Source organism: Larus michahellis, chromosome 1 (genome assembly GCF_964199755.1).
Source record: "Larus michahellis chromosome 1, bLarMic1.1, whole genome shotgun sequence".
Taxonomy (NCBI): Eukaryota; Metazoa; Chordata; class Aves; order Charadriiformes; family Laridae; genus Larus; species Larus michahellis.
The window spans coordinates 216,954,690-216,977,883 of NC_133896.1; the positions used below are offsets into that span (position 1 = coordinate 216,954,690).

General features: G+C 50.1%; 2 protein-coding genes across 6 annotated transcripts in view; both read left to right on the forward strand.

Annotated features, from left to right (window-relative positions):
- CAPN5 (calpain 5) overlaps positions 1-3,816 on the forward strand; it is a 64,841-nt gene extending 61,025 nt beyond the window's left edge. For all 4 annotated transcript variants that reach the window (XM_074572325.1, XM_074572324.1, XM_074572326.1 and 1 more), the window contains one exon: positions 303-3,816. In XM_074572325.1, the coding sequence (XP_074428426.1) occupies positions 303-485 (183 nt within the window). In that variant the 3' untranslated portion in view covers positions 486-3,816. The remainder of the gene's footprint in view (positions 1-302) is intronic.
- A 2,925-nt stretch (positions 3,817-6,741) lies between these two features.
- MYO7A (myosin VIIA) overlaps positions 6,742-23,194 on the forward strand; it is a 108,895-nt gene continuing 92,442 nt past the window's right edge. For both annotated transcript variants that reach the window (XM_074572327.1, XM_074572328.1), the window contains exon 1: positions 6,742-6,820. The gene's annotated coding sequence lies outside the window, so the exon portion shown is untranslated. The remainder of the gene's footprint in view (positions 6,821-23,194) is intronic.

A 23,194-nucleotide genomic window follows, 5' to 3' on the forward strand; every position in this document is an offset into this window, starting at 1 on the left:
TCTCTTTCACTTGAACCCCCGCACCTGCCTTCTCCTCACACTGTCCACAGCGGGTCTGCTCCCCAGGGTTGAGCATCATCAATTCATGCAGCTCAACCACTCACCACCACGGCTGAGCTGTGGCAACTGCTAAATGCATATCCTTCACCCCTCTCAGTTACAGACTGACCCTCACACACACCTTGACCACCTCCCCGGCTCCAGCTCAGAGCCAGTCTCCAATAACCCCTCCTCCTCCCCGGTGCATGAAGGTTGGCTGAATCCCCCAAAGACCTACCCTCGTGTCTGTTTTGTTTCCCCAGATCTGGAACCACAACTTAATAAGCGACGAGTTCTTGGGCCAAGTGGTGCTCACGGGGGATCCCAGCGACCGGCAGTCGGTGCACACCCTGCACCTCCAGGACAAGGGGAACAGGAGATCAAATGATCTCCCTGGGACCATCGCTGTAAGGCTGCTCAGCAGTAACATCCTCACCAACGTCTGAGTACCCAAGGACTCTTCTTCTGGTGCCACATATGTGTATATAGACATGCACACATACATACATATATATATATACACACACACAGCCTACCTACCATCTGCAAGGTGTATATGAACTACGCATGCATTCCACTCAAAGGAGCCAATCTTGTGTTTTCAATGTTAAAAAATGGTGCCTTTTTGGGGAACCGCAACGATCCTTCTGCTGGCGTCCTCCGCAGCCCCCATCGCCGCCCTGTGCCCCGTGGGATCGCTGTGGACGTGCCGTGTGTCCTGACAGCCAGAGCACGATGCCCTGATGCTGTTTGTTTACACAGGCTGGCACACAGGTGCCACCACGCACACGTGTGGCCACCGCGGTCCCACCAGCTGCTTCAACACATCTTCGATGTGTCTGCTTGGTTTTAGAGTAGCGTGTGTGGAGTCGTCACCTGTGAAACTGCCATGTAATCGCTTCTCTGTGGAGGCACCTCAGCAAAGGAGAAGTGGAAAAATAGATCGGGGCCTTTTGGATGTTTTCTGGGTATGGGTTTGCATACTGCAACTGGAAGGACAATGCGCCAAGGCAATCCCACATCCACAGGGGCAACGAGACTAAAGGCTCCATCATTTTAGGGACAAGCTGTCTCCTCCTGAGTCTTGTTGAACCCCATGCATCTCTGAAGGATGCAAAGATGCCAACAACCATGGTGGGACAACTGTTCTCTGGGGTCAGGTTTTTGAATCGGTCTGGACTCAGCTCCTGCGCGTGCCTCTCGAACTGCCGTGGTGCCTGCTGTCTCCATGTCTTCATGCCGTCCCCATCCCAAGAGCTCACCCCAGTAGCTGGGTTGGATTGTCTGCTGGGGCTGTTCAGTGTTAAGATAAGAGGAGATGAGTTCCTCTGAAGGCCAAAGCATCAGGTCCAAGGGACGGGGAGCTTTGCTCAACAGGCTCCATCTTTACTGCTGCACACAGTGCATCATTTCTCAGTGCCTCGCTTTCCCAAATTCTTTTTAAAAATGGTGGGATTTTAGCTTGTACTGGAGGAGAGAAGAGGAGCGCTGCTCCCAGTGCAGCCTGAAAGTGCTGGGAATATTTAATTCATACCAGTGTCCATCTCTCACCCTTCATTTCCAGCCTCTGGGCCTGGAGGATGAGTTGCACAGTGCTAGAGCCAGTCTCACAAGCACAACCCAAACCCATCCTTGGGGCCACGTCTAGGGCCGTGCTCTGCTCCTGTTTGCCATGAAGACTGGGTTTATCTTCCTTATTCCACTGGGTGGCAGAATCTGGCTTCTTATAAACCATCCCCAATAAGCCAAACAACAAACCCTTTTCTGGCCTTTCAGCAGCTGATCAGGGCAGGTTTCAAAGCATTTTTTCACTCCTGTTGTTTAGGTTGGGTTTTTTTTTTTTTATTCATGTGCCTTTAAAAATGGTGCAAGGTAAGGTGTTTTTTTTTCTGACATTTTCTAACAAATATATCTTTTGCAGTCACCTGCATGCAAGTGGAAATGAATACATATGATGTAAACTTGTCATCTTGGCCCGAGCAGAGTTCTGTACCTGCAAGGACAAGTGAACACAAAAGCCTTCTTTTGCCATAGCAAGTAGGGTTTCTGTTTGTCCTATGAAATGCCCATGTTTGTGCTGCAAGTCTGTATTTATTTTTTTTAGAGTCCCTAAAGATCTCCTAAATCTATAACGTGGTAAGATGTTCCCTGAAGTCACATTAGCTGCCAGCTCAATTCTTGGTGCATCCAGAAGCATAGAGTACAATTTCATTGATTTCTTCAGGCTGTTCTTCCCCTTTCTTCATAGAATCACAGAATGGTTCGGGTTGGAACGGACCTTAAAGATCATCTAGTTCCAACCCCCTGCCCTGGGCAGGGACACCTCCCACGAGACGAGGTTGCTCCAAGCCCCGTGCAACCTGGCCTTGAACCCCTCCAGGGACGGGGCAGCCACAGCTTCTCTGGGCAATCTTCATCTTCAGATCTTCAGAATTTACCTCCTGTGGTTATGAATTGGATTTTTGACCAAATTGCTTATTTTCTTAGGTCTTGTTTTCCAAGCTTAGAGCTGTAGCAAGCTGTGGCCCACAGAAGGCTCTTTCCAAGCCTCAGTTATTCCTGCCTTGTGCTGGGCACCCTCTAACTACCGGTGCCATCACTGGGACCTGGTTTAGTTCAGCATCTTGCAGAATTGGCTCCTAGTTTGGTAAAGCAGCATTTTGACCCCAACATCAAAGCAAATCCTTGAATTTGGGCAGACTGATTCAGAGATATTTTGACTGTTTTGTTTTGTTTTCATTGGACTCATCACTGAAAATAGATGGAAGCATCATTGTGGAGCTAGAAGGCATGATTTAGGTCTTAGGAGACGATCTCACAGGCTTACGTTCAGAATAGTACGTGAGAGGAACTGTGATGCCCAAAGATACCTCACCTGGCAGGGGGAAGCTCTGTAGCTAAGGGAGAACATCACAGGAACATCACAGGAGCTTCGCACCGTCATCGGCAGATGGGGTTACCCAGCCTGCCCACATTAGCCTTGTTTTCTCAGGAAATCAGGCTACCGATAGCTTCAGCAAACGAGAGCCATTTGGCCAGGAGTGCTCTGGCGTGTGCCAAACTGCACCGTGATCCCCAAGGAATGGCGCTGAAGCTTGCCAAGGAGTAGCGATGCCCTAGTCACCACGGGCAGCCTCCTTGCTTCCTACTTGAGAGAACCAAGCCATAATGAGAGGAAAGGCAGCTTCTTAATAGCTGCTTCTTCAAAAAAAAAAAAAAGTCATCATGCTATATCAGGACCAAAATGTCTTAATATTAGTAATATTTTTCCTTTTTTTTAACTTTTGAAAAGTTAAAGCAGAAGCCTTCTTCCCCCTACATTTCCAATGGGATAATGGGATAACAAAAATTACCTCTTTGCTTTATTTTTTTTTTTTTGGTCTTGTTTGTAGAGCAGATGGAGTTACTGAAATGCCATTCCTAATGTTGATGCCTTTTCTCTTTGAATGAAGTAAACAGAAATATTCAGGGTTTTTTTCGCCTGAGGGGAGGGCAGATCTGATAAGCACTTTCCAGTCCCTCCCAGGTGGTGCAGGACATGTCTCTGATTTATTTTCCTTTTCTTTTGTTAATCATTTCAATGGTTGCACGTAGCCTGCCATTATGTGAAATCCATTTCTTTTTGACGTCTGCATGTTAAAACAGGCTATGACTTGTCTTCATCTCCAAAGGCACTGATGTGTCGTGTTGCACAAGATCAGAGAGTGGTCCAAACAGAAAGCCAACGTTGTACAGCTGTAAACCTCCTATAAATAAATTGTGTATATTTTATTCAGACTCCCTGCCTTTCAACTGCTGTGTTCTTCCCGAATGCTTTTGATGGGCGCCAGGTGGCTCTGCGGAGCCTTTTTAATCTGCTTGATGCGCTGAACTCCATTCGAATTGTTTTCTCTGCGGACTTTGAGGCTGAGGCAAGGCAATCTGCATGAAGGTTTCACGCAAGGTTACGCTCACATTCACTGGGAAAAGCCAGGGAGGAGAAGGGTAACCCCCTCTGACTGTAAAACCTTTGCATCCTGTGCCTCAAAGTGCAGGCAACTTAGGTGTTGGAGCCTCACCTGACTTGGAAAAAGCTCTGCACATTGAAAAAAAAAATAAAAAAAAAAAGGATTATGGGGAAAGCAGCAGGAGGATATGATTTTTGGATGGCTTTCCCTCAAAGAACAAACTTGCAGATTGCATGTTGGGAGCATTTGGGAAGCGAAAAGCCTGTCCCTGCCCGTGAGAGGCTCCAATGTTGCTGCTGTAACACATGTCCCAAAGTGCTGGGTCTTGCTCCCATCTCAGCTTCCAGGTCCCAGCTCCATCACCTGCCTGTGCTCGAGGTCTTTGCAGCGTGGAGGAGCTGTGCCCTTCTGCAGCCTATCCTCAGGAGCCCAAAGCAGGCATCTGGAAAAAGCCTTTTTATTGTGGGGTGGGGGCACCCGTCCAGATCCTTCTCCTCATCCTCTGGGACAATGTCACCAAACCCTAGACAGAGAAAGGAGCATCCTACTCCTCTGCCTCCCCCATCACTGAAACAGCTTACAACGAGCATTCTTCAGGGGGGAGCCTCACAAACATCTCAACCTCACAAACATCCTAATACTGTCCTGGGGGAAGTCCTGGGCAGTAGACACGGCTGAGCACCTGTGGGGCTGTGATACTTGTTGCTGGACATAGCACAAGAGCTCTGGCGTAGACCAGGTGGCTTTACCGAGTCCTGCTTTGTGCACATTCAAAAAAAAAGGTCTATGCAAGCCTGGGTGAGCCACAAATCATCCTGTCGGCATGGGGTATCATGCTTCCCCACCAGCACCCACCAGTTTATCTGGTACTGGGATGGTAGGCTTGAAAGTGGAGGTTGTTTTGTAACCTTGCCTGTACCTGTGCTGGTGGTGCACAGCATCACGTGGGCTGGCAACATGGGCAGGGATGCTGGGATTAGTGTGGGACCTCAGCACATCAGTGTGGAGATGTGGGGAGCTTGTGCATGTTCCGAGACCAGCAGCGGGGAGCAGAGTGGTGCACAGCTCCAGGCGGGATCCAGCCCAGGGTCCCCAAGGGTCCTGCAGCATCTCCTCATCCTTCCAGCACTGTCCTCTGCCAGGGATTCCCACTAACTAACATTAAACTAACTAAACTGACACTTCAGAATCTCCTTTTGACCTGCAAGAGCATCTTCAAGAGGAACAGACATCCTGCCATCATTGCAAGATGAGGCTAGAATATTTCTCCTTCACCCTGGTCCCACCCTAACACCCATATACAGTCCTCCCATATGGATATGAGCCTCATGCTGCTCAAGACGGGAGTTTATTAGCAAGAAAGGCTACAGAGGTACCAGGGCTTTCAGCAAGGGGGTGGGTTCATTGCCTGTCCCTCAGAGCTGCTCAGGTGCTACCATCTCCTTGGTCAATGTTTCAGGTATTAAATACCCCGGGATCAACCCATGACCTGCAGCTGTGATGGTCTGCTGAGTAGGAGTCATCCAAAGGCTCCTCGAGCTCTTCAAATCCCACCTTCAAACCCAGAGATGCAGGCAGAGGAGCAGTTCCAGCCCCGTGTCCCTGGCAGAGCCTCCCTCGCTGCCTTTCCACACTCCCATGGGACATGCTGGGCACAAGAAAAGGCTGGACCTTTTCCAGGTGCATTGGATGTGGTCCAGAGGGAAGCAATTCCCAGGCACAGACAGCATCTGCCCTCGCATCCACACAGACCACATTGGCACATTGAGTAAGGCTTGAGGGAAACCGGGCATGTCCCCAGGTGGGCACAAATCATCTCTCTTGAGCTTAAAGTCAACCAAGTCTGTTCACAGCTGGTTTCTATGAGAGGGTTGGGCAGCTGCAGGGAGTTTCTAAGGGTTAGGAAAGGGTCAGGGTGGCCGTGGTGTGATTTCTCCCACATTTTGAGCAGAGTTTGGAGGAAGGAGGCCCCCTCTCATTGCTCCTTACTTCTGCAGCATCACCAAAAAAATTCAGCCATCCTGGTCCCCAGGAGGGTTCCGTGCCCCTTGTTCCAAGGCAGAGCTTAGAAACATCTTGTGTTAACGCTGCTGCAAAAAAGGGCGTGTTTTGCACCACTCGGTAACTAAGATGCCGTGCTTTGTACCAAAGTAAGAAACCTCGGTGGTGTTTCATAGCACAGCTAAAAGCCAGCCCCACCTTTCCCAGCAGGAAGGAGAAAAGACACTAGCCCAGATTTGGGCAGGGAGTCACCAGGTCAGAATTAAGCTTCTAGGCAAAACCTCAGCTCTGAGTTTCCTGGTCCTCAAGTGTTTTTCTCTCCCAGTTCCCACATTTACAGGCGTAGGCTGGTGCATTCAAACCAGAATGCCTGACAGCACCTGTCCCCATCCCACAGGACCTCAATACGGTCCCTTGCGCACCCCTGAGACCTCTTTGCATGGAGAGAGGGATCCTCCCAGCCCCCGCCTTTGCCTGAGAAGCCGTCAGGACTCTGCACAGCGAGGACTTGAAAATGCAGCTTAAATCGCCGCAGGGCTCTTCGTGGGTACCGCGGTCGGGGGTGGACCCCAGGGATGCAGGAGGGGCGTTGAGGGATGCTTGGGGAGCGTGGTCCTCACGGTGTCCCCGGGCTGGAGGCATCACTCATACACTCTCACACACACACACACACACACGTCAGGGGCTGGCTGTATCCCGGCTCCGCCCCCGCTAAGAGGCTCAGCGGCGGGCAGGGGCAGGCGCTGCCCTCGCTCGGTGCCGGAGGCAGCGCGGCTCCGCGCCGGCCACCAGCGCTCCTTCCCCGGCCCCGGCCCCGGCCATGCCCCGCTAAGGTACGGCTGAACCCGGGAGGGAGCGGGCCGAGGGCTGGGGATGCTCCGGGTGGCGTGCGATGGGTGGCAATGGGGGTGCAGCGGGGCGGGGTGAGGTGCGATGGGGGTGGGATGGATGGGGTTCATTAAGGATGGCAGGGAACCGTCTCCGGCGCCCGGATCCAACCTGGGGAAGGGGCTGGGCTCGGTGGGAGGGAGAGAGGGAGGCAGGCAGGCAGGCAGGCAGCAAGACCGCAGACCTGCTAGAAATGCCCAGCGACCCTGAGCCAGCTCGGCTCCTGCAGCAGGGATTAGTGTCTCGGTAATTTCTAGCTGCTGCTTAATTTAGCTTAGGTCACCTAGCAGTGAGGTGGGGTGTGGGGTGGGGTGGGGGTATTTCCCTCCTGTGCTGCGGTATGCAGCCCCCCCACCCCTTTGCTCCACAGCCCTTTCATATTCCGGGATATGTCTGAAAGTGCTTAGGGATGGGGAGAGGCTGTTGGGGATGTGCCTTCCGTATGGGCCCGCTGGTGGTGCCACAAGACCCCAGGTGTCCCCCCCCATGGCGTCCTGGGACCACCTCACCTCTTGGGCAGCAGGTGCTGCTCTTCAGAGAGCACCAGGAATTTCCCCTAATTGCAGCATAGCACAGCTTGTGTCCAGGCTGTGTTTTGGTGGTGGTGTGTCCCCTCTGGCTCATACTGGTGCTGGTAATCGTTGCCCAGGACCATTTAAATTATTAGGACCATCCCTGGGAAGGGACGGAGAGCCAGCACGGGACAGGCAAATCCCACAAAGCAGTTTGCGTTTTGCTGCCTGGTTTGGGAGTAGAATGTTGCGCGCATGGGCTGTGCTGGACCAGCTGAGCACAGAATCAAAGAACGCTCTCAGGCTTTGCTGTTTACGGCCAGGATATCCTAACAAAGGTGGAACCAGCATCTCTTGGTGTCTCTGGGAAGACTGGGGTGTACGGTGGAGGACCTGTCTTGTAGGCAACACGCAGGGAGAGTTTGAAAAGCGACAGGCCAGTGGGTCTAAGATTGCCTGGTTGCCCCTGGCTGCTAAATCCCCGCTGCAGAAGGGGCTGGCAGGAGGTGGAGGTGGTCTTCCCACAGTCCTGGGCTGTTGTGTTGGTGTGAGAGTGCTTCTGTCCATAGGCTGGGCAAAAGGATGTCAAGAACCAAAGTGGTTTGTTGGTTAAGCTTGATGCAAAGTACAGGTTAAGTGCTTTGTATCCAGATGTCGAGGACATGTCTTGTGTTGCAAGCTGAGTCCTTGCAATCCTTGGAGAAGGAGGGGAGCCTCCTTCTCCACTGTATGATGCTATGGTCTCATCTCTCTTCCCATGAGGTGAGGGACTGCAAGGTCCCAACAGTGGTGGTGTGAAGGTATGGGATGGTTTTGCAGCTTTGGACTGAGCTGTGCCAAAGCTTCAGGCAAAATCCGCATCCCTGTGAGACCCTGGGCAAATTTCCCCCCTACATTGTGTCTAAACTATCCCAAGGACAGCAGAGGAGGGACAAACAAGGGCAAAAACCAGGACAGCACTTCCCTCCTGTTTCTTGACGGTCAAAATTGTTTTCACCTGTGGCTTTGCAATCTCTGAGTTCTGCTGATTTCCAAATACATTTTGTCTTAAAGAGTGTTTAATGTTTAAGTTGTGGTGATGGGCTTTTTTCTTGGGGAGACTGGAGTAACTTCATGAAGTTACAGTATCTCCCCACTGACACCAGCATTTATGAGATCTGAATCCAGCCCAGGGATGAACCCCTTTTCCAAAGCAGTTTTATTTCTAACTCATTTCCCCTCCTCAGAGCAGTCGATTCATCTTGCTCACTATTAAGTTTCCACGGACCAGGGGCTGCTGTACAGTGTTTCTGTCTTACGCTGGCTAACTTGTGACTTCGCAATCCTTGGGTTGCCATGGAAAGGATTATGCTGTGATTAATGAAGGCATTGTCAGCTCGTAGTTGGTTGGTTGCTTTTTTTTTTCTTTTTTTTTTATTTTTTTTTTCTTTCAAAGCCTTTCCTGGAGCTGCAGAGAAGAGCTTCCAAGCCTGGCAGAAAGGGGCTGCCAGGAGAGGTGGCTTCAGGCGCTCGCAAGTCCCGGGCATGTTTTTGGTTGTCTGCACTGACACCATGCTCTCGCTGCCTCTGCTTGCTGCCAGATCAGCTCTGCCAGTTCTTTTTTAGGGTGAGAGAGGAGAAACGGGGACTTCTGTTGTTCACTTGGGGCAGAGCCAGAGGTTTCTTGCTCCCGAAGCAGAGTGGGACGAGTGTTACTGTACCAAGGGGCTGGCAGGATGTGGAGACAGCGTGTCAAAGAGCTCTGCACGGTGAAACGCTCCTCTCTGCTAGGCAACGTGCAAGGAGAACCTGATATGGGATGAGCTGGTGTGTTTGTGATGGTCTGGTCCCCCAGCCGAGCTGCTATGTAGAGACAGAAAGCTTCTCAAGACAGGAATGCCCCAGCAGTGTCCATGCTTAGGTTGTCCATCCATCCCCAGGTAGCACCCCCAAAGCCCATGGCACCCAGAGTTGACCATAGAGCCCCTGCTGTGAAAAGCCCTTGCAGTCAGGACACTGGGAGACAGCGAAGCGCGGTTTTTCCCCCTTCTCAAGGGGAGTGCAATGTGTGGCAATCCAATGAAAAACGGCCATTTGAAGTAGACTGAGTGCCAAATAAACATGCAAAAGCTCAAAATCCAAAGCCAAAAAATCCTGGGGGACCTCTTAATTTCTTGGCACTGTTGTCCCAGTCCTCCCCAGATCTGCCCAGCCTGAGCAGCTCAGTACCAAACCCCACTTCTGCCTGGCTGGATATGAAAATTGGGTGCTTGATCCCATTGGCAGTCTCGGAGCAATTGGAGAAAGGCATTGAGCTCTTGGACCTCCACCCTAGCAAGGTCCTTCCGCAGCATGTCAGTTCAGCTGCTGCCATCCCCTTTCCTGCATTTAACCTGGTGTAATAACCTGCTGTTTGCCCAGGGTACAGATGACCCGAATACAGTTTCCACATGCATGAAAGAAGTTAGAACTTATGCTTTAGGTTGATTATAGACTTACAGGCTGCCTGGGGTGGAGGTTTCCACTGCTGCTGTTGCTGCACAGGCAGCCTGGTCTCCGACTTTAAGATGTGGAGGAAGGAAGACTTGTGAGAAGACATGCCCGAGGTTCTGCTGGGTGTTGGGAGAACTGAGCTCTGTGAGTCCTGGTCTAGCAAAAGTTGTCTTCTCTTCTTCTCTGACACTGCGTTGTACGGTGGGAGCTGTGCTGGGAGGGGGCTTCACCCCAAGGAGGCAAAGCTGTTCCTGACTTTGGAAATGGCAAGATAAATCTGGGATTGTCACAGAGCTGGAGGGAGGATGGGCACAACGTCAAGGTTGGCAAAGGAGGATAAATAGAAAATGGCAGGTGTCTACAGTGCCTGCATGAAGGCGGCCGTCAAGGGCACCATGTAAACGTAGAGACTTTTAGGAATATTATGGTTTAGTCTCGTAGTGCTTGCAGGTTGCAGCTGTGAAATACCTTCCACCTGAGGGAGGTTTGCAAATGCTAAGCAGGACTCACCTGCCCAAGACACTGAGGTATAGGGAAAAGGTGCTCTGAGCCCAACCTGGGCTGTGCCAGACTTAGGACCAGGACCCATCTCTTGGGACCAAGGCCTTGTGTGTTCCCCAGGGTATCTGTCATTGTCCAGAGAGCACATTTCACTCCTCTGTTGACTTATTTCAAGTAACGCAAAACAAAAAAAGGCCATTCTGGTCCCTCCATCCCCAAAACGATGTAGGCCAGCTGGGGAGGATTCAGAGAAAGGAAGGATGGTCAAGGATCTGGAACAGCTTCCGCACCAGGAAGGATTGTTTAGACAAAGGCTCCAAGCTGAAAAGAGATGGGGGAAGATATGTTATAGATCCTGGAAGATCATGCTTGCACAGTGAAAGCAAAAGCGGGATTTTCCTTAGTTTTCCTTTGTAATATGAAAATTAGGGAGCAGCAAATAAAGCTAACAGAGAATGCGTTCAAAGCAAAAAAAACATAAAATAATTCACACAACCTGGCATCTGTGGTACTCCTTACTGCAGGACCTGTGGATTCTAAAAGTATCGATGGGTTAAAAAAGCACTTGGACAAATTTGTTGATGAAAAACCTCTCAAAAGCTTCAAAATGTATATATTAAAGACAAAAGGTACCCTTCTTTGGCTCTAGAAGTTCTTGAGCTGCAATTTATTAGAGTCTGGGGGAGTGTTACGGAGTAGTGCCACTAAATCTTCACCCTGTTTTTATACTGCTCCCTGGGTATCCTCTGTTGTGCGCTGTCAGAGAAATACAATAGATGGGGAGGCCACAAGCTGTGTCCAGTACGGGCTTTTTTATGTAGAGCTCATGCTTCTGCTCACCAAGAGTTGCTCATGCCCTGAGACTTGCCCCAAAACAGTTCTTCTGAGATATTTGTCTCGCTACACTTCTTAGTTGTCTTGGAGAAGATAAGGTCTCAGCCTCATCACTTCAGTAGCAGTGCCATGTATCATGTGGGTCGAGGAAAATAAAGCCTGTTCTTTTCCTTTTTTCGTGGAAAATACTTTCATGCTGGCGAATGCAGAGAGGAACTCAATGGGATTTTTTGCAGGTTCTATATCAGATATTTTGCAGGTCATTAAGTAACTCCCACAAGGATGGTTATCAGCTAGATCACTGCTAGAAAGGATGGGGTTTGAGGGTGGTTTCCTGTGAATCCCAGAGCTGACCCATGCTGTTGTGAGCTTGAGGTTTGCTGGGCAAGTCAACAAGCTCGTTTTCCCTGCCCAGTGTGTGATGACATGGGGGAGTTCGAACTCCTGCGGATGAGAGAGGCTGGGAGAAGAAAGTGCTTTGCCTCCCGGTAGCACCGAGTTCCCAGTCTGGGCAAAGGTCCCACTGAGCTCCTGTGGGACCAAAGAACTTCAACATAACCGGGGTTGTTTAGCCTGGAGAAAAGGAGGCTTATTGCTCTCTCCAGGTACCTGAAAGGAGGTTGTAGCGAGGGGGGGGTCAGACTCTTCTCCCAAGGAACAGGCGATACAACAAGAGGAAACGGCCTCAAGTTGCACCAGGGGAGGTTTAGACTGGATTTTAGGAAAATGTTTTACACTGAAAGGGTTATCAAGCATTGGAACAGGCTGCCCAGGGCAGTGGTTGAATCATCATCCCTGGAGGTATCTAAAAGACAGGTAGACATAGTGCTTAGCGATATGATTTAGTGATGGTTTTTGTCAGAGTTAGGTTGATGGTTCGACTTGATGATCTGAAAGGTCCCTTCCAACTTAGACAATTCTATGATTCTATAACAGTGGTGCTGAAAGGGAAGGAGGGGAGCACCCACAAACCATAAGACCTCCCATCATCAGTGATAGGGTCCTCTCGCCTGGCTGAGGCTGTCAGGAGGACATGCAGACCTCCTTCACGAGGACTGAGGGGTACAGTAAGTGCATATTGTAGTGAGCTGCAAGGAGCCTTGCAAGTCTCGCTAGAGTGCATCAAACCTCTGCCTCCTTCATCTGATCCTTTGGGTGTTTTCCAGCATTGGTGCTGGTTGCCATTACATTGTGCTGCCCCAGCTATTTCTGTCCTGCTTCCTCTCATCCCTCAGCTTTGCTGGATCAGCGCCATCAAGGCCAGCAGATTTACCCTGGGCTGAGATGAACTCCAGAAACCACACACATGCCCCCTGGGTTTGTCTCTCCTACAGCCTGCAGAAGGCTTCTATCTGGAGCAATAAAGGGGGTGGTCATTTCATCTGTAACCTTTGTGCAAGTGCCTTCCTCAAGCCCATTGAGAAGTTGCACGCAGAGGAACGTCAGAGTGAAGAAGATGGTCCCCGTTTGCCTTTCAGTTCCTCTGCTTGGCTTCTTGGCTGCCTTTAATCCCGATGGAACAACAGAGCCAAGATAGCCCAGACTTCTGTGATTTGCCTTTGGAAGTAAAGCCCAGGAAAAGCTCAGGCATAGCTGGCTTTATGCGTGTTGTTCGTATGTTGGGGAGCTGCAAGAGCCCAAAGCGGTCTTTGGCACAGACATGAGAAAACGTTCTATTGCTGGAATTACTGAAAGTCCCAGTGAGCTGTCAATGGTGTTACTGATACACCTCCCAGACATGCCCCCACGCCGGGCTGGGGGTGCTGCAGCATCCTTGAGCCAAAATAAAAAAGGAGGGACAAAACTCTCCAACAGTCCTTTAGGATTTCCTTTCATTTCTGCAGGCTTTCAGAGCTGCCAACTATCTCAGAGCACTTGGGGTGGTGAGACACAGCCCGCCCAGGGATCGGGATCCGTCACAGGAACGATTAGACCTTTTATGTAATTCAGTAAAGCGGTACATGGAGATTGATAAACAATTAATGAGCAGGTCAGCCCAATCTGCTGTCACGCTGGGGAGGTGTCTCAGAGCAGGTATACTGCAAGGACATCGTCCCTCCCATGTGAGAAACTGCTGCTCTCCAGCACAACAGGGAGGAAGCTCTGCCTGGTGATGCCACCACTGCTTTTGGGTGGTGGAGCAGGTCCTTGTGCGCCGAGAAGGAGAAGTTTCTGGGAGTGCAGCTGGGTTACTCCAGCAAAGCACTGAGATGCTGCTTTCTCATCTGCTAAATGTCATGCCTGCACCCAAAGCATCACAGAGCACCCACTAACCTTGGCCAAATCGCTGTGAGAGCCATGTCAGCTCGGGATACCATGATGGGGGCAAATGAAGACTGCTGTTCATTCAGGTTAATTGCAGCAGTACAGATTAGGGTGGCGGGTAACAGAAGGTGAAAGCTGTTTGAGCAACCTTATTGCTCTTAGAAATAACCCTCTGGATCTCCCCCACTGCTGTTATATCTGTGGCTTTTGCACGCAGCAGACTACTGTTCGCAGAAGCGAACCAGGTCCTCTCCTCCCAGCGCTGAGCTCAGCAGTCAGGGAAGATATTAAGTAAAAAGGACTGGAACAGAAGTCAAGCTTTTCAGGTGCGGCTGTGATGTTGAACTCAAGCCCAGGGAGTGAGACTTTTCCCCAGCAAACACCCATGTCTTATGTGTAGCTGAGAGCAAACCACAAATAGCAACAGCCACCCCCTTCCTTGGAGGAATATCTCAAAATACTGCAAACAAGGGTGGGAGCGGAGCAGCTTGTTAAAGCTGGAATAAATTAAGTGCCTGATTAAAGCTGCCTCGCTCGTCTAGTCTGATTTCCATACGAAACAAGGTTTGTGTGGTCACACTGACTGTCTCTTTAGATGTGTCACCTAATCGCGGTAGTTTGTTGACGAAGTTCATCCCAAATTTGACAGAGCTGTAGCAAGGAAATACGGTTCCTAGGCACTTCGTAAAAATACGCAGGCGGGCGTGGTGGAAAACTAGCACCCTGCAGCATGATGCCACCTCCCATCGGACACCAGAGTGCCCAGGTGGGGTGAGAAGGCCATCCTGGATACCCCACCTGCAGGAAAGTCTTCTTGGGGTGGCTATGCCCTATTGGCCATCAAGAAATCTTATTATTTGGAGGTTTGTGGTTGTAAATGAGGCTTTTGTTAGCACTTCTGCTCACAGAGCGAATTCTGTCATTATTTCTGGCCCTGCTTTTTACCAGGTGGGAACTTGGCATGGAGCAAAGTCACTTTACCTCCTGGAGTTCTTTTACTCATCCAGGCTGCTTGGAGATGCACTGACTTTTACTTTATACCTGTGCAACACCTAACATACCATAGAACCATAGAATGGTTTGAGTTGGAAGGGACCTTAAAGATCATCCAGTTCCAACCCCCTGCCCTGGGCAGGGACACCTCCCACCAGACCAGGTTGCTCAAAGCCCCGTCCAACCTGGCCTTGAACACCTCCAGGGACGGAGCATCCTGTGGGCAAGCCTCACCACCCTCGCGGTAAAGAATTTCTTCCTAATATCTAATCCAAATCTACCCTTTTATATGCGCTTTAGTCTGACTCGGCTTTGGCAAAGACCTATAAGCATGTCTTCAGCTCAGCCAGACGATGCCCTTGAGAGCACAGAGCATCCCGTGTGCTGAAGAACACCCACCAAAACGTGAAGAGCGGTAGATAGAGCAGCAAACAGTCCCCGTGACTCAGTTTCCCCAGCTGCAAAATTAGTATAACATTTTGCATGTGCAGCCAATGAGTCAGGGAGCGTCTGTCCCCCTCTCGTCCAGGCTATTACAGGGCTGATGTCTCCCAGCGCTGCCTCACGCTGCCCTGAGGGATGTGGTGGTGATTGCACCAAAGGCACCCTGGAAGGGCAGATCAGAGCCTCTACTTAATTTGTATAGTCCCTGTTCAAACAAAACACCCTCTGGAGTAATCAGGAATCTCAGCAGGATAAACCAGGGCTGGTATCTTCTGATTTGAACCCACTTAATCCTACTAGTCCCTGCATTTGGAGGCTGACCCCACCCTCTCTGAAGGGCTGTCCTGAATTTCTTCAGGACCGTGAGAGATAAGAGGATAGTGTTGGGGCAGGCAGAGGGAGGATTTCACCGAAAATCCCAGCAAAGGGGTTCCTGCTGAGAAAAAAAACTCATGGGATTATAACAGCTTCCAGAAGCCCTGCTCCAGCCAGTACTAATAGCACTGAAAGGAGAGAGACCACACAGCTGAGGCCAGACCATTAGGGACCAGCAAGAGTAGAGGGTGAGACAGCTGCTTATTAGGACAATTTAAGGACGGAGAGGAGCAGGAGAGCTGCCTTCATTAAAGGTGTTTCGGTCTGGAGTCATAGGCACAGACTTGGGTGTCTGCAAGGGTGTCTACACCTTCCTGGTTCTCCTGCGTGACCCCGGGGAAAGCCACGTCCTCCCTCTGCGCCTCAGTTTCCCTCAGTGTGAAATGAGGATAGCATCATCCCCTCCTCCATAAGTAGGCTGGGATTCATGAGAGGGTAACAAAGCCTAAGAGCTCGCTGGAGTGATTACTAAAACAGTGGCTGCAGTAAAAACTCTCTTTAATGAACTTTTCTATAGCAAAAAAACCCCACAACCCAGCAGTGTGTTAGTAATCAAGTTATTGGACTGAGATTATCTGGCGTTCAGGTCTTACCTCTGCCATACGTTGTCTGGGTAGGGGCAGATCACCTAGAGATGGTTTTAAAATGGAGCATTTCATGGGACTTAGAAAGACCCCAAGTACCTAAATCCCTCTGAAACCACTTCAGGAACAAGCTCCAGTGGGACAAATCACCTGACTTTCATTCTGGGGCCCTGGTCCCAGCCTGCAATGGGTGCAGTGATCCTTCTCCTGCCCTCTGTCTTGGAGCAAGGCCTGCGGTCTTAGCGATTCATGAGATACAAAGCTGGGAGGGCCAAGAAGATGATCCAGTCCAAACTTCTTCATAACATGGCCCAGTTATTCCAAACTGGAGCCAGTAATAGTGCATTGGCCAGAATATATATCTAGGGTATATATATATCATTCTATATAGGGTATATAGAGACATATACACACCTTCCCTTGATTCTTCATGGTGGTTCTTCATGGTTCTTCTTTGTAGCTGCCTGAGCAACACAACCAAAGGGTCAACCTGCATCTGAGCTAAGGGCTAATGGCTGTGGTTCAACTGCAGGGCTGGCAGAGCTCAGATGGCCGAGAAGGTTGCTGCCTCCTGCACCTGGCCCAAAACAGGACATGCCACGCAGGAATCTCCTCCAAAAATCATGCAGTAGTTGTAAAACACATCAGCCTGAAGTCAACCGGTCTCTGTGTATACCTTCCGCTGTCAATGGTGGGAGTTGAGCGGCCCATGAAGGAGGAGGTCCATGGCCACCTAACCAACACTTGTTGGTCTGCTCATCCCATGCTAGATGGGTTTTCCTGTGCGTGGGTGGGCAGAATCTGAGCTCTGATCTTGGTACAGTGCTGTGCGGACATCCCAGTGTGCTCAGAACCAGCAAGGGGAATTCCAGTACAGCCCAGCACTGCACAGTACAACCCTGCTCCAAGGAGGAGAGTCTTGAGAGCATGTTCATGCGCTAAATAACCCTCAATTTCAAATATAGACTTCATTTCTAATTTGTTCTTGTCGAGTGTCAGACCCTGTGGGTAGACCCTAGCAAGACTGGGAGTTCATCTATGGATAAAGAGATGAAGATGGATTTCAAACACCGTTTGGCCAACCTGCAAGTGCAGCATTTTGCCTAGATCAGCTCAGCCTGCTAGGTCTGGATTATGCTGAAATTACACCTGACCGCTTTGCAAAAGGATACTTTATTTGATTAATTATTGTGGCTGTTGAAAACATACTCAGTCGCCGGTAAAGGCTGGTGCACAAAGGGAAATGGCCCTCCTTGGGAGGCTGCGCCGAGCTGGGATCGGATGCTGCTGTGGTCCATTGTTCTTCTCTGGCTCCGTGAAAGCTCAGGGAGGGAGAAAAGGTCAGGTCTTTTGTTCAGCTTCTCTACCTGCCGGGCTTTTCGGGGGGATTGAATGCAGGGCAAATCAATTGAACTTCCTGCTGGAGGCTTAAAAAATTGATGCTGGTTTCCTGACTACTCTCAGATGAACAGAGGCTGCGTATTGATTCTCTGACTTTCCAGAGGAGGCAGTTTTCTGTGGTTTCTTGCTCTAATGTAGCCTTTTTGTCTGGGACCCTTTCAGATGAGGTGTCTTTCTTGGTGGTACTGCTACCAAGACCCTTCAAATGGTCATTTGAGGGCCAAACCAGTCCTGTAGAGTCAGCTAAGTGGTCTTTTTGACATAGTTCCAGCTGCTCAGGGAGCACAGGAATGGCATAAATAAGCGGACATCCATGTGAAACCAGTCACCTCAGGCTTCCTTGGTAGTCAATGGGGAGAAATAATGGTGGCTTCTCCAACAGACTGACTGAATCGGTTCTTGGAAGCACTTGTTTGTCCCCATAGTCCTGGAGGTGGTCTTGGTTGACTGGATCAAATGCCGTGGATGCATCTGAGCAGCTCAGTCCCGGTTTGGGTGTCAGGTGGAACTTAGAGCACACAAAAAAGATTGAGAACCACACAGTCACCTAAACGACAACACTGTCACTGGTGAGAGGACAATGTGTGCCGATTTGGCACAGAAAGCCACAGCAGAGATGTGTAATAATGAACTCCCAATCTAGGATTTGCATGCTGCTGTCTTACTCTGTGGTCTCCAGGCTTATGTGGATAAACACTGGTGACACTGATGCTGACTCCCAGCTCTCTTGTGGTCTGTGCACGTGGCCAGGAGGAGGCAAGGAAATGCTCAGGCATTGCTTCGCACCATTCCTAGGTAGCAAGTGCATCACAGGACGGGCTCTAGGCTTTGTGGACGCTTTAGCTTGTGTCTTGAGCTCTGTTTAAAGTCACATCCTGATGTCTGCAGTGTTTTGGGGTTAGTTTTGTTTCCTTTAATACTGTGAGACCTGTCCCATGAAGATACGGGGTCAACCCAGAGCGATGCATTCTTGCACCCTCAGCATAGCTAAACACACGCGTGGTGTCAGCCTCACTAGGGAATTGTCTATCTTGTCCTAATCTGAAATTTGGAAGAGTTTGGGTAACTCTGTTAGGAGATTGGTACTGACATGCAGAGAACCAACCAGGCTCTGAGATCCCGCAGCTGGAGTTGAGTCTCCGTGGTCCTTTCCCCTACCGGTGCGACGCTTTGCAAAGGCGAACAAGATGGCAGAGCCTGGAGCCGTCACCACGGACTGTGATTAATGCCTGCAGCTCCTGGCGGAGGAAGGCACGGGGGATCACATTCCTTTCACTTGCTGTCTTTTAACACCCTTCAAACCCAGTCTCCGGAGAGATCTCGGCGTTTCATGGCGCCCTGATTCTCAGCTTGTGGAAATCAGCGCAGTTGCACTGAAGCCAGTCGTTTCTCAATCGTTTCATACTGCTTGGGGTCTGGCCAGTTAGGTTTTTTAGCTGGGTCAAAAGAAACAACAGTGTTTACATTTTTAGCTGATCCATAGTCAACCTGACCAATGGGGAGAGCTCAGGACATAGTTTAAGTGGTCAATTTACAGGGAGAAGCCAGATTTTTCAGAAGCTTTCTGTTCTACCTTGAGGTCTGTTGAAAATCAGGCCCCAATTTGGGGTGATGAAGTCTTTGGCTGGAAACTCTACCTACTGCACAGCCCCTGACACCACTCTGTCACTCCTGTTGAGTAGATTACACCCTATTTATTGGTGGTTTCAGTTACGAGCATCATTTCCCTGGTTTCAGTTGCACTTGCAGGATGACAGACTGCAGTGTGCATCAGCACTGCACTTTCTTCCTTGAGGTACTTGCAGGAAAAAAGCCCTAATGTACAGAAATGCAAAGTATCTGGGTGCCTAATGCATCAAGGATACTTCTACCCTGGGCTGTTTTACTGCTGTAAGTCACCTTGGTGCCTGCAGCAGCCTTTTCTCCCTTTAGTTATTTGGCTAATTGATTAGCAGGTTGGCCACGTTCTTCTCTGTAGGAAAGGCTGTTTGTACTTCGAGTAGCTGGAATTTTCTGGGTTTGGAGATCACAGATCTGCAGGATGACTGGAACATCCCTTTTTGTGAAACAAAGCAAAACAAAACAAACAACAAAACCAAACATAACAACAACAAACTACCAGGTCTTGCCTGGAAACAGCATCCGCCCACCAGAAGGAGAAGTCTGATGGGAGTACCCTCAAATCTAATTAGTACCTAATCCTGTGGCTCTCATCACTGAAAGGCTGAACACTGCAGGAATAGCTAGAGAAAAATCTGCATGTTCCCTAAAACAGCCCTTGCAGGCTGTTGTTTAGTTGCACGGTGTTGCATCCTGGACTAGGCACCGAGGAGCCTTTCTGAGGATCCAGGGCTTCACAATTGATCTTTACTCCCCACTATCACCTACACCTTTACGTGTCAGATTGCAGCTCCACCTGAATCTCTCTTTTCCCCTCAGTTGTCCAGGCAGCTGAACCTGCAGCTGATGGGGAGGTAATTCTTTACACCAAAGAGCACAAGTCTTGTGAGGAGCAGCTGAGGGAGCTGAGGGTGTTCAGCCTGGAGAAAAGGAGGCTGAGGGGGGACCTTCTCGCTCTCTGCAACTCCCTGAAAGGAGGGGGTAGCTGGGGGGGGTCGGTCTCTTCTCCCAAGGAACAAGCAATAGGACAACAGGGAACGGCCTCAGGTTGCAGCAAGGGAGGTTTGGGATGGACATTAGGGAAAATTTCTTCACTGAAAGAGTTATCAAGCATTGGAACAGGCTGCCCAGGGAAGTGGTGGAATCGCCATCCATGGTGGTGTTTAAAAGACGTGGTGCTGAGGGACATGGGTTAGTGGTGGTTTTGGCAGTGTTAGGTTGATGGTTGGACTCGATGATCTTAAAGGTCCCTTCCAACCTAGACCATTCTATGAAATGCACCTCTTTTTCAAACCAGCTATTCCTCTGTCTCCTGATACCAGCATTCGCTGGAAATCTGTTGGCGACTCAAGGTCTGATCCAAAGGCTATAGGAAAAGCTTTTCTTGACTTTCAGTGAACTTGGATTGGATTTTTTCTAGGAAAACATGCTCTGTGCTGGTCACCTCCTGGGGCTCTCATGTTTTCTGCAGCTTATTGCTGTTGTGACCTGCCTTGCTGAGGTGACGGCTTCCTCGCATTCCTCACGTCACCTGTCAGCATGACCTCAAGCTGATCCGTCCGTGCGGAGGCGGCAATTAAGGTATAAACAAGGGAACTTTCTCAGCGCGGTGGCAGGCAGCGTGCTGGACAGGTGGTGCTCACCGTGTCCCCGCGTCTCCATCATGAGAGTCTCGTACTTGTAAAAACTCGGGGAGTGCCCTGTCCCTGCATGGAAAAATCAGCAAATACTCCGGGTGAATTCCTGTTGCCATTGAATTAAGGGCAATGCTGTTGCTTTTAATGGGAATGCATCTTTTTCCCCCTTCAAAAGAGGTGATGGGTAGCAAAGTCAGAAATCTGGATTTTACTCTCCATGTAGTCCATCCTGGATGAGGGGATAGAGTGCACCCTCAGCAAGTTTGCTGATGACACAGAGCTGTGGGGGGTGGCTGACACACCGGAAGGCTGTGCCGCCATCCAGAGAGACCTGGACAGACTGGAGATCTGGGCAAAGAGGAACCTTATGAAATTCAACAAGGGCAAGTGTAGGGTGCTGCACCTGGGGAGGAATAACCCCATGCACCAGTACAGGTTGGGGCTGACCTGCTGGAGAGCAGCTCTGCAGAGAGAGACCTGGGAGTCCTGGTGGACAACAGGATGACCATGAGTCAGCAATGGGCCCTCATGGCCAAGAAGGCCAATGGCATCCTGGAGTGCATCAAGAAGAGCGTGGCCAGCAGGTGGGGGGAGGTCATCCTCCCCCTCTACTCTGCCCCGGTGAGGCCGCATCTGGAGTGCTGTGTCCAGTTGTGGGCTCCCCGGTTCAAGAAGGACAGGGAACTGCTGGAGAGGGTGCAGCAGAGAGCTACCAAGATGATTGGGGGACTGGAACACCTCTCTTATGAGGAAAGGCTGAGGGATTTGGGTCTCTTCAGTCTGTAAAAAAGATGGCTGAGGGGGGATCTTATCAACGCTTATAAATACGTAAAGGGTGGGTGTCAGGAGGATGGGGACAGGCTCTTTTCAGTGGTGCCCGGGGACAGAACAAGAGGTAATGCGCACAAACTTGAGCATAGGAAGTTCCACCTAAACATGAGGAGGAACTTCTTTACTTTGAGGGTGGCAGAGCACTGGAATGGGCTGCCCAGAGAGGGCTGCCCAGATTCCAAACATTCCTGTGCCACCTGCTCTGGGTGACCCTGCTCTGGCAGGGGGTTGGGCTGGATGGTCTCCAGAGGTCCCTTCCAACCCTATGATTCTGTGATTCTAGTCTGCACTGGAGGAGTTAGAAATTATTATTTCTTCTTGTGAGGATGGAGATATTTGTGCCACGGGAAGGGAAGGTGTAAGTGAACGGCCATTACCATGAATGTTTCAGTCCAAAGCTCAGACAGGGGAGATGCTCATGTTCTAAGCAACACCCCAGGAGCTAAGCACTCACCTAGCGAGACTCAAAGTCTGGGCTCTCCTCCACCAAGGTGGGGGTTTAACTCGAGATACCTACTTCTCAGCAAGTCCTGGACAGCCAACCTGCACATAGGCTTTGAGGGCAATCCTCAGCAGATAGAACTCACTTTTAATGCAGAAAAGGAAGACAAATGGAAGGCTACAGCCCAAGGAGTCAGGGATGTCCCAGGCAGCACTGGATGGCAGGAGATCAGACATATCTAAGATTTATCCAAGATGGGCTCAGAAACCATGGCAAGTGGTCTGAAGTCCTTATTGTGAGTTCTCGGTTCGCTGAAAAGCACAGAACTGATGGGAGTAGGTTGTAAGTGCCTTCACGTGGAGCAGATACCAGATACTGAGGCTCTGACAAACCAGTAGACACAGGTCACACCACGAAGAGGGCCCAGCCTGATATCAAAGCAAGGACACGTGCCTCTTGCAAAGAGTTTCCCAGACACAGCGTATCATCCTGGCCTTGCTCCGCTCCATGCCCTGGTCACCACTCCAAGCCAGGTGGTGCATGAGACCCTAGCGTGAGGGAAGTGGAGGTGCAGCAGCAGGGCAAAACCCTGCCATATGGGCCCATCTGTGGGGTCAGCTGTCATTGGTAAGATATGACCGGCCTCGGTTGGGGAGCTGAAGGCAAATGCAGATGAGGAGGAGATAAACGCTTCATTTTAAACACTAAGAATTATTTGACCTCTGGAGCTAATTACCTAGAGAAGTAGTGGGTTGTCTCTGTTGAGAGCTTGCTTGTTGATCAAGCTATCAGGGAAGACACTTGTTAGCCAAGAAGAAGATGGATGGGTGCCATATTCAGACTAATATCTTCTGACCTCCAAGCCCTGGTTCTGATTCCAGGCTCTAGGAAGAATGCAAAAATACGAACTGTCATACCTTCCCAAGCATGCCGGCTTCCAGCAGGACAAAGAGTAGAAGGAGTAGTGTGTAGTGACATTGCCTTCCTCCTCCCTGATCGCTGTCATACACATTCAGCATTTAGAGATCTCAAAGACGGGTTTGTTGGTTTAACTTCATTCAGGAGCCATTGTTTTTCTTCCTGATCTAAACCCTGGTTTTGGTAAGGACAGAGATACTTCTCTCCAAGGGCGTAGGTTTGACCTTTTTATGCACCATTTCTCAGATGAAGAGCAAAATACATTACAAGATCTTTAGTTCTTCTCAGATCCCTTGTTGGAGGGCAGGAGGTGAAAGCAGCAGTGTCCAAAGAGCATCGATGTGTTAAATCTCTTTGCTCAGCTAAGGTGATATGTTACATGTCTGCCATTCAAGTGAAGTAGACATAAGGCAGTGAATGAACAGCCACCTCTCTTGTTTTTTCGCGCTGTGAAGTGCCCAGGGTGTTCTCCAAAAGACAGACTCTACAC